Source organism: Cloeon dipterum, chromosome 4 (genome assembly GCF_949628265.1).
Source record: "Cloeon dipterum chromosome 4, ieCloDipt1.1, whole genome shotgun sequence".
NCBI lineage: Eukaryota > Metazoa > Arthropoda > Insecta > Ephemeroptera > Baetidae > Cloeon > Cloeon dipterum.
In genome coordinates, this window is record NC_088789.1 from 29,218,370 (window position 1) to 29,235,285 (window position 16,916).

General features: G+C 39.5%; 2 protein-coding genes across 3 annotated transcripts; both read right to left on the bottom strand.

Moving 5' to 3' along the window:
- Window positions 1-1,941: 1,941 nt before the first annotated feature.
- On the bottom strand, window positions 1,942-8,033 carry LOC135942174 (receptor-type tyrosine-protein phosphatase T-like). The gene is made up of 14 exons (XM_065488163.1): window positions 7,913-8,033; window positions 5,610-5,782; window positions 4,925-5,089; window positions 4,736-4,870; window positions 4,537-4,677; window positions 4,357-4,484; window positions 4,166-4,301; window positions 4,009-4,110; window positions 3,822-3,951; window positions 3,558-3,766; window positions 3,392-3,505; window positions 3,195-3,340; window positions 2,995-3,130; window positions 1,942-2,254 (listed from the first exon to the last, which is right to left on the bottom strand). Exons 1-14 carry the CDS (start codon window positions 8,031-8,033, stop codon window positions 2,180-2,182), a joined length of 1,911 nt encoding a protein of 636 aa, XP_065344235.1. The 3' UTR covers window positions 1,942-2,179.
- Window positions 8,034-13,552: 5,519 nt separating this feature from the next.
- Window positions 13,553-15,837, bottom strand: LOC135944354 (uncharacterized). Of its 2 annotated transcripts, XR_010575319.1 has the most exons (6): window positions 15,672-15,837; window positions 15,287-15,598; window positions 15,150-15,236; window positions 14,963-15,091; window positions 14,774-14,911; window positions 13,553-13,970 (listed from the first exon to the last, which is right to left on the bottom strand). XR_010575319.1 is itself a non-coding variant. In XM_065491219.1 (5 exons), exons 1-5 carry the CDS (start codon window positions 15,405-15,407, stop codon window positions 13,948-13,950), a joined length of 498 nt encoding a protein of 165 aa, XP_065347291.1. In that variant the 5' UTR covers window positions 15,408-15,617; the 3' UTR covers window positions 13,553-13,947. The 2 variants fall into 2 exon arrangements, 1 of the variants encoding a protein (XP_065347291.1); XM_065491219.1 differs by lacking the exon at window positions 15,672-15,837 and having other exon boundaries at window positions 15,287-15,617.
- Between the last annotated feature and the right edge of the window lie 1,079 nt (window positions 15,838-16,916).

The following is a 16,916-nucleotide window of genomic DNA, read 5'->3' on the forward strand; positions in this document are numbered from 1 at the left end:
AGGGCAAACTCGAGATTAGAACAGGTGACGAGTAGACAAAGCCAACGGTGTGCGGGAAACATTTTCCCGCCCCATAGCAAAAAAGCTATTAACCGGGCAAATTTGCCCATTTGTTACCTGAGTACCCTTCGGCAGGTATATCTCTGGATATAAGCAAAATGTAAATAAAATGGCTCCATCATCGATGTGCAATTTATCTGCAAACATTTTAAGACCAAATTCGACCTGATCGGATGAAAAAACTTGGGAGGAGATAGGTTTAGCGCGCGGCGCGGAAGGGTTTTTCGCATCCCCTAAGCTTAACATGGGAATTTCGAATTCCGATTTCAGGCAGCAAAAAATGCTTTTCGGCCACGACTGCAATACTATACTCTTCCGCTCGGAAAACAGTCCCTGCAAACCGATTTTGGCGGAAATTCGGGCCATAGGCGAATTACGGCGGTGCATTGAATATCCGCGTTTTGCCGTGCACGCAAATGGCCGCAGGCTGAAAATACGCGCGGCGGCGCCACGGAGCCGCCGTGCGCTCAATTTCGAATTTGACCATCGGACACAAACGACTGCGTGCGCGCCTGTCCGGAACCAAATTTTTAGCGGTCTAACTCTGCCCAAATTGATTTTATAACGGTTTTTCGGTTTTTGGTGTGCAAAACGTGTGCACAGCAACGCACACGCAGCGCCTGAAATAGTTATATTTTTGCCAAAATTCGAGTATTCGCCGCAGCGTCAACCGCGACCCCTCATTCGAATGTGCCCGCCGAGCACTTCAACCTGGCGTGCCCAAACGACCTTCATCAGGGTTCCCCGACCTGAGATCGATTCCCAGGCCGAATTTAATTGCTTTTTCAGCGTTTTCCAGCATGTTTAACGCTGCATTACGTCTACTAGCCGCATTTCAAACCACCAACCTCCACAGGTCGCCAACCCTGAGCACTTTCACTACGCGATTTTAGCGGCGGCAACGATTCATATCACATCCTTCGTCTCACTTAGAGTGCATAAAAGTGCGTTTTGAATTCGCGCGAGCGGCGCAATTTGCCCAGCGCAAAGACACATTTTATAATTCATTTTTTTGCCAAAATTCGAGTATTCGCCGCAGCGTCGACCGTGAACCCTCATTCGAAATAGCCCGCCAAGGACTTTAACCTGCCGCGACCGGTCGACCTTTCTCAGGGTCCCCCGACCTGAAACCCTCGAACAGAGCGCCTAGGTGTTTCCCGTCCAAAGACTGGACCGGCGGAGCGATTTTCGCGCGCGACCCCTCCCCGGAAGCGTCTCGCAAGCACGCGCACCCCCCAACCACCCCGGCGACCTTTCTCAGGGTGGCCACCCCGAGATCTCTCCCAGAGGCGGTTTTCCTGGCGTTTCCGGCGCCGCATGCGCCGGCGCGCCCCCGCCCGGCGGTCGCCGCCCGCGTCCGGGTTAGGGGGCGTATCCGAGTTGGCCCCCGCCCCCGAGTTAACCCCAACTCGGAACTCTAGTGCGAAGCGCTTGTTCAGTGAATAATGTGCATTAGGCTGCCATCTGTACGGGTGAAGGATAATTATTTGTGAATTTCCTTATGTAGTGCGCGTTTGGCCTTACTTACTCAGCCCGGAAGTAGCTTATCGATAGCGGGCAACTCTCGCGTGAAAGGGGGATTGGCCGCAAATATTGTGTTGCTGTTTCTTGTCGCGCCTGATTTTAAAAATTGAAAACTTTTTCCTGCTTAGTCTAAATTAATTATGGGTAATTTTATCAATAAAGCAACCACCTTGACAGTTGATAATTCCTTTATTATTAGTATTAATAAATGTTTTTTTGCATGATTTCATGAACAAACAAATAACATTGTAATTTTGAGGGAGAATTTTCTGTCCCTCACGCGTACTTAAGTTGTGTCTATATAATTAAAATTGTATTTTATAAGATCTTCCATTATTTGTAGTACTAAAACTATTCATACGTAATTATTTTCTTTATCCTTAACGAATCCTTGACTTTAACTTGTTTTTTAAAAGTGCTGAATTTTACTGTCTAAATATTCGGAGTCAGCTTTACATTTGTAATTTTAATTTTTAAATGCGCATTTCATTATTTAATTAAACTTAAAAACTAAAGTTTTACTTGATGTTTAGGGTTAAAAATGTGATTAAGGTAAAGAAGGGTAATAAAATGTTGTGTTTATAGATTAATTCACTCATTTGAAGTTCCCATAGGTGGCGAAGGAGGACAAGTAGTGTTTGGCAGCTTCATACAGAAATCCAAACTGGATCTGGAAACAAATTTAGTAATTGATTAGCACTTTGCATAGGGGAATGTTTTTAATATTTTCAGGGTTTGAGGGTTTAGTCACAGGTAGGGCAATTTGCTAAGACATGCTCCACCTTTATTTTTTACTCCATCTTTATTTGCGTAAATTTCAAACTCAATTTTCTAGCATCTGCCCAATTTGAGTTTTGTATTTATCTACATTTATCTTTAATGTTCTAGTAGCATCTCTCTTTTACTGCGTGTGATAGGCTAGATTAATAAAAAAGATTAATTTTCTGTCTAGTTTTTGCATTAAATTAATAATATCAATCGTTTTACTTTCTCATCGCACGAGAAGAAGCTCAATCGCATATAAACACGCTCGGTGGCTCATTTAGGCTCTCTTTGGCCGAACGTTAGTTCAATTTTATTACGCTTTCTTAATAACGACACGAGTGTTCCTAATGTGAAATTTACTTGTCTCGTTTTGAATGGCGACGCCTGTCTAATAATTATATTGAAAATTTTTCTTGTTGCGATAATTTAGCAATGTTCACCAATTTTTCAAGAACCACACAAAAATCTCATTTTCTAAGCTGCAGTTTTTCCTATGTAATCACTGCATTTTGAAAGTATTGTTAATTGTAAGCCGGAAGTCTGTTTGGCAGGCGCACACGACCTACCGCGGTGGCCGATAACAGATATTCCAAACACACTTCGATTTATCAACATAAAATGAAATAAATTATTTAAATATCTCACTTCTGAGGAAAGAAACGCTGGTCTGGATTTCCTCAGAGTTCGAACCGCCAGTCCGACGTCGACCTTGTTCTCCAACTTGATTTTTTCGATCACGAAACCAATGCCGAGGAAAAGGCCGCACGCCGTCACTCCGTCACTAATCAGAGAGCGATTTTAATTTACTTATTTCTTCAATTTGCTAAGGGAAATTCGTCACTTACTGGCAAACAACGGTGATGACGTCTTTATCATTGGTCATTTTCAAACTATCCCAGAGCTCAATGAGCAATTCCGTGTTTGGCGGGGTGACCTTCCCGGGCTTCCAGTCGTAGGCCATTTTCACGCTCACATTTTTGCGTATTCCCCTCTAAAAATAATTAATTTTGATCACGAAAAAAGACTACGCATAAATGGTTACCGTATTAAGTTGCACATTCAGAGTTTTGAACTTCTTTCCATCTTCAAAATCATTCAAAATAATTCTGAGTTTTCCAAAGGTAAACCGGCGTTCTTTCGACGGAAGATATTCGCCCTGAAAAATTAGATTAAAAATCTGGAAGATAAAAACTAGCAAATTTATTAACTTCTGAAATATGCGGCTCGTTGAGGACGACGATTTCTTTGACGTTGTTCTGGTCGATCATCCTCCAAAAATCTTCAACTGTGTTTTTCATCGGCACTTGCGTCGCGATAAATTGTTTGGCTTTCTGATATCCGTCAACGGTGACGGCGTTGATAAAACTCGTGGTCACTACGTTTTCGTAAGGAAAGAGTCGAACGATGGCGTTTGATGCTGGCAGTTGAATTAATGAAAATGTGCAAATTAATTAGCATAGCTTATAACTCACAGGAAATAAAGTCTGGGTTTCTGCACTTGTCTGTTTCGTTTTTGACAGGCGTTTCCACCCTCTGAAAATCTCTCTCGGAAATCACTTTCAGTTTGGAAAAGCTCTCCTTCAGGTTCTTCTTGTTGTTTGCCTAAAAGAACGTTCAAATGAATTTTAAATATAAAATTTAATCAATCATTTTTATTGCCTTGAGCTTCTTGTATTCATCACTGAAATGCTCGCAACTGATTACAAATGTTGGATTTGCAATTATCTCCAAGAGCACCAGATGTGCAAACTCGTATTGCGTCTGTGAAGATTTTATTTTTATTTTATTTTTTTAACAAAATCGATGGTATTTATACCAAATTGTCGACTAAATTAACTCTCTGAGACCGCATTCGGGAAAAAATATTGACGATGTCGATACGGCCGTGCGATCGAACCATTCGAATGCAAGCATCGATCAAAATAACCGTTCCTGTTCTTTTCGCTCCAGCACTGAAATGTTTAAGAAAAAATGTAGTTCCGTCACAAATGATTTTTGGAAAAATACCTTGAGTGAACCAATATCGGGTGGTTTTTATCTTTGTGTTCAAACATTTTCTTGACAAACATAGCCATTGACTGTGGATAAAGCGGCACTCCGTTGTCAGGCCAACTCGTGTAGTGAAGTTGTTGAACCTTCAGCAGATTAATTATTGATTAATTTGTAAAAACTAACCTATTTATTTACGAGTCTGTTAGTATCATAGAGTGAAACCAATAAAGTTCTCGTGATAAAGTCGGCGTTGATTTCCTCATTAATGGTGCGAACAGACACGCGGCCGTGTCTCTTTTCCTGGTTTACTTCGGGCCAGTATTTCTCACATTTTTCCTGGTATTTAAAGTAGTTTTTAGATACAATTTATCATTCTTGCTTAACATTTTTTTACCTTTCCACGTTCAACTAGATTGGTTACCATAACAATCAACGATACTTTTTCCTGCCAAACCATTCGCCAAAAGTCATCGAGAGTGTCTGCCGTTGGTCCTTGGGCCGCAATATAAGCTTTTGGCCGTTCATAACCCTTAGAAATAAATCAAGTTATATAGATTAAATGTATATATATCATAAAAATTACGTCCACGTAGTTGGCGTTGATGTAGTCGGAGTGAACATCTCCAGGAAGAAGCTCCAGTTTCACTCGGGAAGAGTCGTAAGCGGCAAAATTCGCGAAACGATTCTTGCTCTTATTTTCCAGTTTGGAGCCGCACTCCCAGGACTGAGTTTGTCCAAGCGGGAATTTCTTAATAATTAGAAAAAATTAAATAATTTTTTGAGTACAAATTTTAAATCTTTGCCTCGAACTGGTCCTTGAGGAAGTTTACTCGTGCAAAGGCCGATAGCAAGTACCGTTCAACCTCTGTTGAGTTGGAATCCTTTGGCCTGCTTCCTATTACGACAGCAGCATGATCTTCTATGAGTGGCAAAGCCTGTCGATCAGTTCTCAGATTATCCGAATTTGTGACAAATCGGACGCTGGGTAGATGGTTTATTGGCCGAGATTTCTGCAATTTCCTTAAATAAAACCACACTTCTGCGAGAGTGGCGAGCGTGGTTAAAATTCCCAATATTGTTATGATTGAGGTGATCACTAATCGTAAGTGGTTTTCTTCTTTTACTGAAATATCTATAGTTTTAGTTTTTCCGAATAAAATCGAGGAAATAGGCTTACGTTGGGAGGGACAAGTGTAATTGCTATAGAGTGTCAACGAGTCTGTTATTTTTAGCACTATTTTGTGCTCTCCACGTTTGCAGTTAGTAACAGATTTCTGAAAGTCGATTTCGTCCAACGGTTCGTCCAAAACTTTAACAGTGTCATTGTAGAACACCGTCAGCCACATTGGTCGGCACAGTTCCTCTTTTGCGGCAGAGCCGACATTCAAGCTGATGGAAAACGTGTTGCTCTTGGTTCCTTCTACCACAATAAATGCATCATCTGTGTTTCATTACGTTTAATTAGTCTAATTAATTTAATGGGATAAAACTATCTTTCCAAGAGGCCTGCAATCAGTTGTAAAATCAAGCGCTTTTCCAGGAAAAAGATTTTGAGGGTATTTCTCTGCGCCTGTCTCAAAAAGGACAAATCTTATGTTGTAATCGGTATTTGGCGTCAAATTTGAAAGGGTAAACTCCTGTTGGTTGCTTTGAATCAACTCTGCTCCGCTTGCATTTCTCCATTCAAGTTCTGCTTTCTAAAAGAAATTGAATATTTTAACATGCACAAATTATTTTAAATTTTTGTCTCACGTACTTCCCTGTATTGAATCAAGATTCGGTCGACTCTTGCTTTTCCCCTTAAACTCGCAGCCAGGTCCAGAACGATCGCATTCAATTCAATTTCCTTGATTTTTGGAACTTCCGTTTGAATTTCTAGAGTTCGATTTTTATATTCAAAACAATCCAAAGGTGCGGTAACTTATTTTACTGTTCGTGCATTCGGGGTAAGTATATCCGGCAACGCAATCACCTTGACATCTTCCGTCACTTTGATTATAATTTTCGTTGAAACAAAATCGATTGTGGGTCTCGGAGCAGTTTATGCCGAACTTCCTTCCATTGCATTCTATCAGTCCGTTATTTTTTCATGTGAAAATATAGAAGTGTATATTAAAACAATAATATGTAGTAATAATTAGATAGAAATTCTTGCAAATTCGTAAAAATATGAATTTCCATGTGTAAGAAAAGGAATGATGGAAATGAAAAATCAGCGTTAAAAAATATTGATGGTGATTCACAAACCAAAGTGCTTGATGCCACTTTTATGGCAAAATTAGCAGGATAGTTGTTGTTTCTAAATAATATGCATTTCTTGTCTAAATCAATATTTTAAAGTAATAATTAACTTTCAGCAAAATAATAATTTCAAAGAAATGGTTCCCTGCTCATCTTAATAAAAAATGAATAAATCATCAGGGTCTGGCATGTATCCCGCGGCGCAGCCTCCAAGACACTTCCCATTCACTCTATTATAATTGCCTCTATATTTGCAGTGTCCATTGGAGATTTGTGAGCATAGTGTTTGCCAAAACTGTTTCCAGTGCACGCTAGTCATTTAAATAAAATTAAAAACGTATATTTCACTCTATATTGTGATTTGGTGAGAGCAAATAATTAATAAAGCAAGTAATTATTGTGCAACTCAAGCAGCACCTCGGCCCTGAGCTTATCATTTATCATTATCATCCAAGGCGCACGTGTTTTGTAGCTCTCCAGTTGCACAAATAATAGTCATTTAATATCATTTTGCTTAAGCACTGCCCATTTCAGAAGAAAGAAGAACATTTAAAAACTGTCCCATTGGAGAGGCAATGCAGTTTTTACTCAGAATCTCACTGGAGAGTTTGCCGGAAATTGTGAATTGTTGCGGCCGCCAGGAGGCTAGAGAGTTCAAATTCACACTTTTAAACAAAATATATGATGATTTAATCGCATAAAATACTGTTCAATTATTTTGTGAATTTATGTTTTTCAATGATGTTTGGCTTTCATGATTCACGAAAAACGTGAAACCCCGCACTGAATAACTGTCCGGCGGCACAGTTTCCTCCTCAGTGTGTTGTGTTGCCGTTTCCCAAATTCAATCTTTTTGACTTGTGATACATGCATTTTTTTATTAAGAGTACTATAGACATCCTCAAAATGGGTGCAAATCAGATCTATTGAACTACCAGGCTTCAATAGGATGTGCTCTTTTCATTACCTTCTACGCATCTCGGCGGGTTCTTGTATCCTAGGGAACAATCCCTGCAATTTTCTCCGGAAAACCCAGCAAAGCAGGAGCAATTTAGATGATTCTCCTGATTGCTACACAGTTGGTATCCAGCACAATCTCCTCCAAATTCTCTGCAATCGCTGAGAGTATACAGGACTAAAATACAAATTATATGTAAATTCAAAAAATGGAAAAAATGAAGCCTTCAAAATACGGTTTGTGAAGTGATTCTTGTTGGTGCCTAGCGTTGTTTTTTCTTCACCCAAAGCATTGCAGTTCGACATGATTGGCGCCGTAGGTTCTATTTTGAGATGTTCAATAAAATCGACTTTCTCAAAAAATATAACTCACCTTCTTTGCAGAATTTAATCCCTCCAAGGACGAGATCTGCAAAGTGAGCCACCAGCTTGACTTTCAAACCCTTTTTCAGTGTGAATGATGTTGAAGTAATTCTCTGCTCAATCCACTCCATTTTTCCACTTGTTTTTATTGGGAATTCTTCATAGTAACGTCCATACCACACTTCTAAGGTTAGTGCTTTTGTATAAATTCCCAAGCTTTCTTTTGAAAGGTACACGATGTCGACACAAAACGCATTTGGAAAATCATTCCGAATTTGCAATTCCAAGTAGCTCTTGGCATCGTCATGCAAAGAACGTAGCACTCCATCTAAGTAAGCAATTCATGAAAGAAATTCGCAAAAATAGATTGAGTATAGCGTACATTTGTGAATTTTGAATTGACCTTCGCTGTTTGTTCTGAATGAGAGATGGTAGTACCATAAACTTCGTGAAAAGCTGTAAAAGCTGAAAAGAAGTAAATTAATGCGGATTCAATAAATGTTTGATTTATTAAATTCGGAATATAAGTTGAATATAACATATCCACCATTTTCCCGCAACACTGCCACCCAAAAACACCCTATTCTAGACGCCAGAACAAAATCAAACCTCAAATTCTGAATCAGCGCAAAAGTTTGGTCACTTTTTCACGATGAATTTTCGAAACTTTTTCCATAGAGGTTTAACATGGAACATTGGATTCCCGTGCAGTATTTTTTTTGTAATATGGTATATGAGTTTTGGGGTGCAGTGATATATTGCATTGAATATTGCCCCTCGAATATATAAATGATTGCAATCATTATTAAAATAAATGACCCTTCTCATACACCTCTTAATTTACCTTTTTATGACCACGATGCGCTGTGAAATCTTAAAAACTAATTCAATCACTCTCACAATAAATTGAAAAACCAATCACTCATTGAAAAGCAATTTTGAATAGTTGCTAGCAAACCTCGGAAAGTGGTGAATTTGTATCTGGTTTCCCGTTACGCTTAGAACATCTTCACGATTGTGACCATCAAACGAAATTTCAAATGTGGCATGCGCCCATCTCTTCCCTTGGTAGAAAACATTTTCATTCTAAGAAAAGTCACGCATATATTAGAGTTGGGGGTTAAAGGCAGTCGAAATTCTTTCCTGGCGATAAAAGCAAGACTCTAGTTTGAAATATGAATTTGCGAAGATAATATTTGAAATAATCATTATTTTGCTTAGAAACGGTATCGATCACTTTCATATTTATTCGAACAACTTAATAGATTTTTATCGTTTGTTGTCCGTGTAGACCTTTTACGTAAGTTTTCTTTCTGGGCTTACTATCTTTATAATTTTAAATACCAACCGATACAATTTTTGTAAAATCTCCACACATTTGACCACTGCCCTGGTAATCAGGAATGAAATCACAGGATCTCAAAACAGAACGATGTGCTTTTTTTCCCCATCCATCAATGACAGCGTTAAATCCTTTTCTCAGGGTTGGATCATCCGTGAAAAGGAACTGCGCAGAGTCGGTAGCCAAAATTGAAAAATGCATCTTGAAGTTGTGCGGTCGTGTGATTTTGATTTTTTCCTGATATTTTCCATTGGTTGGGAAGACCGGCAGATCTGAAATTTAGAGACTGCAATCCTGACACAGCCGGAGAATAGAATTTCAGAATATATACCATGCCAACGGTAATCACGGACTAACGGGAAAGAATCTGATGATTCCTCTGTATTTAATTCGTATTTCCAGCCAATCCTGGACCAATGCAAACATCTTTTTTCTATCACCAGATTGCAATCGTATGTAGCGGGAGTGTTGGAAGAGTAATAACCATCTAAAAGAGTAAAACCACGAAGTCCGGATTACTGGAGCCTGCCATGATAACGCTTATTTATGGGAGGATTTCCCTGTGCGACAAAAAGGTCCTTCGAACCGAACCCAAAAATGCCGTAGATGAAAAATAAACTGTCCCGAAAAATTATTCGCCGCATGCTTAGGTACGGCTAAAATAAGAAAGAAGTGAGACAAATTTCTGTAGCTTCAATTTTTTTCTAATAGACTGCTATATATCGTTCATGTCCGTTTAGTCCGCAGTTTTCATTTTGCATGCGACCTCTTAACATATTTTATTTTATATTTCCGAAAGACACACTGAAACCAAATTTTTGCATATATTCCAATTAATATACTGATAGTTGAAAATGTTGGGTACATAATTTTTCCAAAAAAATTATTTTTGTGACGTGCGAGCAGAGGCGTAAAGAAAAACGCACGTTGCTTTGGCGCGCGCAATGCTTGAACGTTTTAGTCGCTACTGCGCAAGCGTCACCCCCAAGCATATATCACGGCATTGGCAGCTGTGACGTCGGAAGGGTGACGCACTGGCGCAACAGCGAGCAAAAGCAAAGTGCGTTTTGTTTTACACCTCTGCTCGCACGATACAACCAATTTTCTCGATCGAAATAATAATAAACCCTTCTACCTCAACCCTCAGAATCGATTGGAATAAAAAATGTGGTTTCTTTGGGTCTTTAAACCGAGAAAAATTGGTTTCAATACCGCATGTTGTCTAACCACACACACAAAAGTAAGCGCACAATTGGGCTTCAGAGACAAATCGAATATTTTACTATGTACCTCAAAGAATTATGGACATCATGACAACAACAACAAAAATCAAAAAATACTTGCATTTATGGTGATTATTCGGTGTTCCTGCTGTGCCACCCGATGTTTTGTCAGTGACGCATGACTGCAACTTACCATCTTTCCAAATTTCAAACTCGTATCCGTTCGTGCCGTTGAGTTCTGATCATTTTGAAGATTAACGACCACACTTTATGAGCACTCCAATTTATCACTAACCTCTTAGAAGAAGAAAAGCGATTAACGGGGCAGCGAAACGCCCGAACATGGTTGTAATTTCCCAATCAGCTCGACCGAGAGCTCAAGCTACACTGTAATCGAGCAAGCAAGCAAGGAAGTAAAGTGGACTCGATCATTTCCTTGTGTATTTTATCTCAAAGTTACTCGAGAAAGCAAAAGTGAAAAATAATAAGGAAATTTATGTATGCTCAGATTTACAAAATGATATTTTCATAATTACAATCTGTAGGGAAACTTCTGCTAGGCTCTCGACAGAAGAATGTCTTTATTATTTTCTATAGGAGAGTAATAGCTTACTCAAAAAGCTGCCGCAGCGTATCTCTCAATATGATATGTCAGGACTTGTGAGTTACTTTTTTTGCTCTTTTTATCCCTGTTCGTGGATGGGGAAAGGCGGCGCGCACTGCACTAGCACGAATGCTGAAACCCGGGTCCCAATAACACCGCGAACGGATGACATGGGCGCACCAGGCCGCACAGGGACGCCCACTGAAGGGCCACTTGCCTCCGCACCGAGGACTGCATTGAAACGCTAGACATTCGTCCCGTGAAGCCAAATCGCTAGAAAATAAACGAGTCATGGGAAATAAAGTTAAAATTTAATCAACTGGTGTGAAAGATTAAAAAATAAAACACGACTTATCAAGTTGTATGACGTAGGTTACACTAAAATAGAAATTCGTAAGTTGTTATCGAACTAAGTATTGATAAGGCTAAATTTTTGTTACAAAAGTTACATATTTTTTCTTTCTTGACATCCGTGTTTCCAGTTTTAAAAATTTAACTCTCTAATTTTTACAGGCTGAGAAAACATACAAAACGTAGCAGAAGGTAGTCAGAAGTCATAAATTGTCTAATTGTGCCCATCCTAAGACCTCCCAGCGAGTTTTAGGCCCGTGCGACCTCCTCAGGGTAAACGGTGACCTTTCAAAGGTACAAAACGCGATTTTTCGATATTCGCGACCCGCCAGCGGGGGCCCTATGGGCCCCAGGGCCCCCAAACTCGAGATTAGAACAGGCGACGAGTAGACAAAGCCAACGGTGTGCGGGAAACATTTTCCCGCCCCATAGCAAAAAAGTTATTAAACGGGCAAATTTGCTCATTTGTTCACTGAGTACCTTTCGGCAGGTATATCTCCGGATATAAGCAAAATATAAATAAAATGGCTCCATCATCGATGCGAAATTTATCTGCGAACATTTTAAGACTAAAGTCCACCTGATCGGATGAAAAACCTGGGAGGAGATAGGTTTGGCGCGCGGCGCGGAATGGTTTTTCGCATCCCATAAGCTTAACATTGGAATTTCGAATTCGGATTTCGGGCAGCAAAAAATTCTTTTCGGCCACGACTGCAATACTATACTCTTCCGCTCGGAAAACAGTCCCTGCAAACCGAAATTGGCGGAAATCCGGGCTATAGGCGAATTACGGCGGCGCATTGAATATCCGCGTTTTGCCGTGCAAGCCAATGGCCAGGCTGAAAATACGCGCGGCGCCGCCGCGGAGCCGCCGGGCGCTGATTTTCGAATATGACCATCGGACACAAACGACTTTGTGCGCGCCTGTCTGGAACCAAATTTTTAGCGGTCTAACTCTGCCCAAATTGATTTTATAAGGGTTTTTGGTGTGCAAAAACGTGTGCACAGCAGCGCACACGCAGCGCCTGAAATAGTTTCATTTTTGCCAAAATTCGAGTATTCGCCGCAGCGTCGACCGCGATCCCTCATTCGAAAGTGCCCACCGAACACTTCAACCTGGCGTGCCCAAACGACCTTCATCAGGGTCCCCCGACCTGAGATCGATTCCTATGCCGAATTTAATTGCGTTTTCAGCGTTTTCCATCATGTTTGACGCTGCATTGCGTTGACTAGCCGCATTTCAAACCACCAACCTTCCTCAGGTCGTCCACCCTGAGCACTTTCACTACGCGATTTTAGCGGCGGCAACGATTCATTTCGCTTCCTTCGTCTCACTTAGAGTGCAAAAAAGTGAGTTTTTAATTCGCGCGAGCGGCGCATCGTGCACTGCAGGCGCATTTCGCACATTTTAATTCATTTTTTCCCTAAAATTCGAGTATTCGCCGCAGCGTCGACCGTGAACCCTCATTCGAAATAGCCCGCCAAGGACTTTAACCTGCCGCGACCGGTCGACCTTTCTCAGGGTCCCCCGACCTGAAACCCTCGAACAGAGCGCCTAGGTGTTTCCCGTCCAACGACTGGACCGGCGGAGCGATTTTCGCGCGCGACCCCTCCCCGGACGCGTCTCGCCAGCGCGCGCACCCCCCAACCACCCCGGCGACCTTTCTCAGGGTGGCCACCCCGATATCTCTCCCAGGGGCGGTTTTCCTGGCATTTCCGGCGCCGCAGGCGCCGGCGCGCCCCCGACCGGCGGTCGCCGCCCGCGTCCGGGTTCGGGGGCGAATCCGAGTTGGCCCCAACTCGGAACTCTAGTGCGAAGCGCTTGTTCAGTGAATAATGTGCATTAGGCTGCCATCTATACGGGTGAAGGATAATTATTTGTGAATTTCCTTAGTGCGCGTTTGGCCCTACTTGCTCAGCCCGGAAGTAGCTTATCGATAGCGGGCAACTCTCGCGTGAAAGGGGGATTGGCCGCAAATATTGTGTTTCTGTTTCTTGTCGCGACTGATTTTAAAAATTGAAAACTTTTTCCTGCTTAGTCTACATTAATTATGGGTAATTTTATCAATAAAGCAACCACCTTGATAGTTGATAATTCCTTTATTATTATTAAATGTTTTTTTGCATGATTTAATGAACAAACAAATAACATTGTAATTTTGAGGGAGAATTTTCTCTCCCTCACGCGTAGTTTTGTTGTGTCTATAATTAAAATTGTATTTTCTAAGATCTTCCATTATTCGTAGTACTAAAACTTTTCATCCGTAATTATTTTTTCTATCCTTAACGAATCCTTGAATTTAACTTGTTTTTTTATAAGTGCTGAATTTTACTGTCTAAATTTTCGGAGTCAGCTTTACATTTGTAATTTTAATTTTTAAATGCGCATTTCATTATTTAATTAAACTTAAAAAACTAAGGTTTTACTTGATGGTTAAGTGTAGTAAAATGTTGTGTTTATAGATTAATTCACTCATTTGAAGTTTCCATAGGTGGCGAAGGAGGACAAGTAGTGTTTGGCAGCTTCATACAGAAATCCAAACTGGATCTGGAAACAAATTTAGTAATTGATTAGCACTTTGCATAGGAGAATGTTTTTAATATTTTCAGGGTTTGAGGGTTTAGTCACAGGTAGAGCAATTTGCTAAGACATGCTCCATTTAATTTCTCTTTATTTGCGTATATTTCAAACTAAATTTTCTAGCATCTGCCCAATTTGAGTTTTGTATTTATCTACATTTAATTTTAATGTTCTTGTAGCATCCCTTTTTTACTGCGTGTGATTAATAAAAAAGATTAATTTTCTGTCTAGTTTTTGCATTAAATTAATATCAATCGTTTTGCTTTCTCATCGCACGAGAAGGAGCTCAATCGCATACAAACACGCTCGGTGGCTTGTTTAGGCTCTCTTTGGCCGAACGTTAGTTCAATTTTATTACGCTTTCTTAATAATGACACGTGTGTTCCTAATCTGGAATTTACTTGTCTCGTTTTGAATGGCGAGGCCTGTCTAACAATTATATTGAAAATTTTTCGTGTTGCGATAATTTAGCAATGTTCACAAATTTTTCAAGAAAACAAAATCGATTGTGAGTCTGGGAGCAGTTTCTGCCGAACTTCCTTCCATTGCATTCTATCAGTCCTTTATTTTTTCACGTGAAAATATATTAGTATATATTAAAAACAACAATAATAGTAATAATTAGATAGAAATTCTTGCAAATTCGTAAATTATGAATTTCCATGTGTAAAAAAAGAATGATGGAAATGAAAAATCAGTGCAAAATATTTTTTGTTAAAAAATATTGACGGTGATTCAAAAACCAAAGAGCTTAAGGTCGGGATACGAACCACTTTCACAATTTGGGGGTTCGTAGCCAAGTGCACACCCACGGATGCAGTCTCCGTAAGCACGGTCGATTTCGTCATTTAAACAATGTTTATTGGATGTGCTAGCGCAGTTCAAGCCAAAGTTTTTGCCTTGACAAGCTGAAAAATATTAAGGGTATTTTAAAAATTTTAATTTACGCACAGCATTACTAGTGTTGCAATTTTTTCCGGAAAACCCAGCAAAGCAGGAACAGTTTAGACCATTCTCATGATTGCTACACAGTTGGTATCCAGCACAATCTCCTCCAAATTTTCTGCAATCGCTGAGAGTATTCAAAACTAAAAGACAAATTATAAGTTAATTCAAAAAATGTAAAAATTGAAGCCTTCAAAATACGGTTTGTGAAGTGATTCTTGTTGGTGCCTAGCGTTGTTTTTTCTTCACCAAAAGCATAGCAGTTCGACACGATTGGCGCCGTAGGTTCTATTTTGATATTTTGAATAAAATCGACTTTCTCAAAAAATATTACTCACCTTCTTTGCAGAATTTAATCCCTCCAATGACGAGATCTGCAAAGTGAGCCACCAGCCAGACTATCATACCCTTTTTCAGTGTGAGTGATGTTGAAGTAATTCTCTGCTCAATCCACTCCATTTTTCCACTTGTTTTTATTGGGAATTCTTGATTGTAACGTCCATCCCACACTTCTAAGGTTAGTGCTTTTGTATTGCTTCCCAAGCTTTCTTTTGTAAGGTACACGATGTCGACACAAAACGCATTTGGAAAATCATTCCAAATTTGCAATTCCAAGTAGCTCTTGGCATGCAAAGAACGTAGCACTCCATCTAAGTAAGCAATTCATGAAAGAAATTCGCAAAAATAAGTTGGGTAGTAACAAGAGAAATCTAAATAGCGTACATTTGTGAATTTTGAATTGACCTTCCCTGTACGTCCTGAATGAGAGATGGTAGTCCCGTAAACTTTGTGAAGAGCTGCGAAAGAAGTAAATTAATGCGGATTCAAAAAATGTTTGATTTATTAAAATCGGAATATAAGTTGAATATAACATATCCACAATTTTCCCGCAACACTGCCAACCGAAAACACCCTATTCTAGACGCAAGAACAAAATCAAACCTCAAATTCTGAATCAGCGCAGAAGTTTGGTTTGAAATACAATTTTTCACGAAGAATTTTCGACACTTTTCCATAGAGATTTAACATGGAACATTGGATTCCCGTGCAGTAATTTATTTTTTGTAATATGATATATGAGTTTTTTGTTGCAGTGATATATTGCATTGAATATTGCCCCTCGAATATATAAATGATTGCAATCATTATTAAAATGAATGACCCTTCTCATACACCTCTTAATTTACCTTTTTATGATAACGATGACCACGATGCGCTGTGAAATCTTAAAAACTAATTCAATCACGCTCACAATAAATCGAAAAACCAATCACTCATTGAAAAGCAATTTTGAATAGTTGCTAGCAAACCTGGGAAAGTGGTGAATTTGTATCTTGTTTCCCGTTACGTTTAGGACATCTTCACGATTGTGACCATCAAACGAAATTTCAAATGTGGCATGCGCCCATCTCTTCCCTTTGTAGAAAACATTTTCATTCTAAAAAAAGTCACGCATATATTAGAGTTGGGGGTTAAAGGCAGTCGAATTTCTTTCCTGGCGATAAAAGCAAGACTCTAGTTTGAAATATGAATTTGCGAAGATAATATTTGAAATAATCATTATTTTGCTTAGAAACGGTATCGATCACTTTCATATTTATTTGAACAACATAATAGTATTTTATCGTTTTTTGTCCGCGTAGACCTTTTACGCAAGTTTTCTTTCTGGGCTTACTATCTTTATAATTTTAAATGCCAACCGATACAATTTTTGTAAAATCTTCACACTTTTGACCACTGCCCTGGTAATCAGGAATGAAATCACAGGATCTCAAAACAGAACGATGTTTTTACTAACGGCAATGAAGCATTATCTCAGTTAATATATATGTAAGATTGTTCATAGTAAGTAATTTTAAGTGGGTAAATTTGGTTTATAGTGATTTCGTGTTGATCTTTTAGCTATTTCAGCTGAAACTTTTTCTTTAGATTCTGGACCTCAATTCGGAATAGCTAATGGACTTATCT

Coding starts and splice junctions, on each gene's coding strand:
- LOC135942174 (XM_065488163.1), bottom strand. CDS start 8,033: ATGGAGTGGATTGAGCAGAGAATTACTTCAACATCATTCACACTGAAA. Junction 3,506..3,557: donor ACGAGCCGCATATTTCAGAA/GTTAATAAATTT, acceptor CTAATTTTTCAG/GGCGAATATCTTCCGTCGAA. Junction 3,131..3,194: donor GTCATCACCGTTGTTTGCCA/GTAAGTGACGAA, acceptor CTCTCTGATTAG/TGACGGAGTGACGGCGTGCG.
- LOC135944354 (XM_065491219.1), bottom strand. CDS start 15,407: ATGGAGTGGATTGAGCAGAGAATTACTTCAACATCACTCACACTGAAA. Junction 15,092..15,149: donor CAAGAATCACTTCACAAACC/GTATTTTGAAGG, acceptor TTTGTCTTTTAG/TTTTGAATACTCTCAGCGAT. Junction 13,971..14,773: donor ACCCCCAAATTGTGAAAGTG/GTTCGTATCCCG, acceptor ATTTGTTTCCAG/ATCCAGTTTGGATTTCTGTA.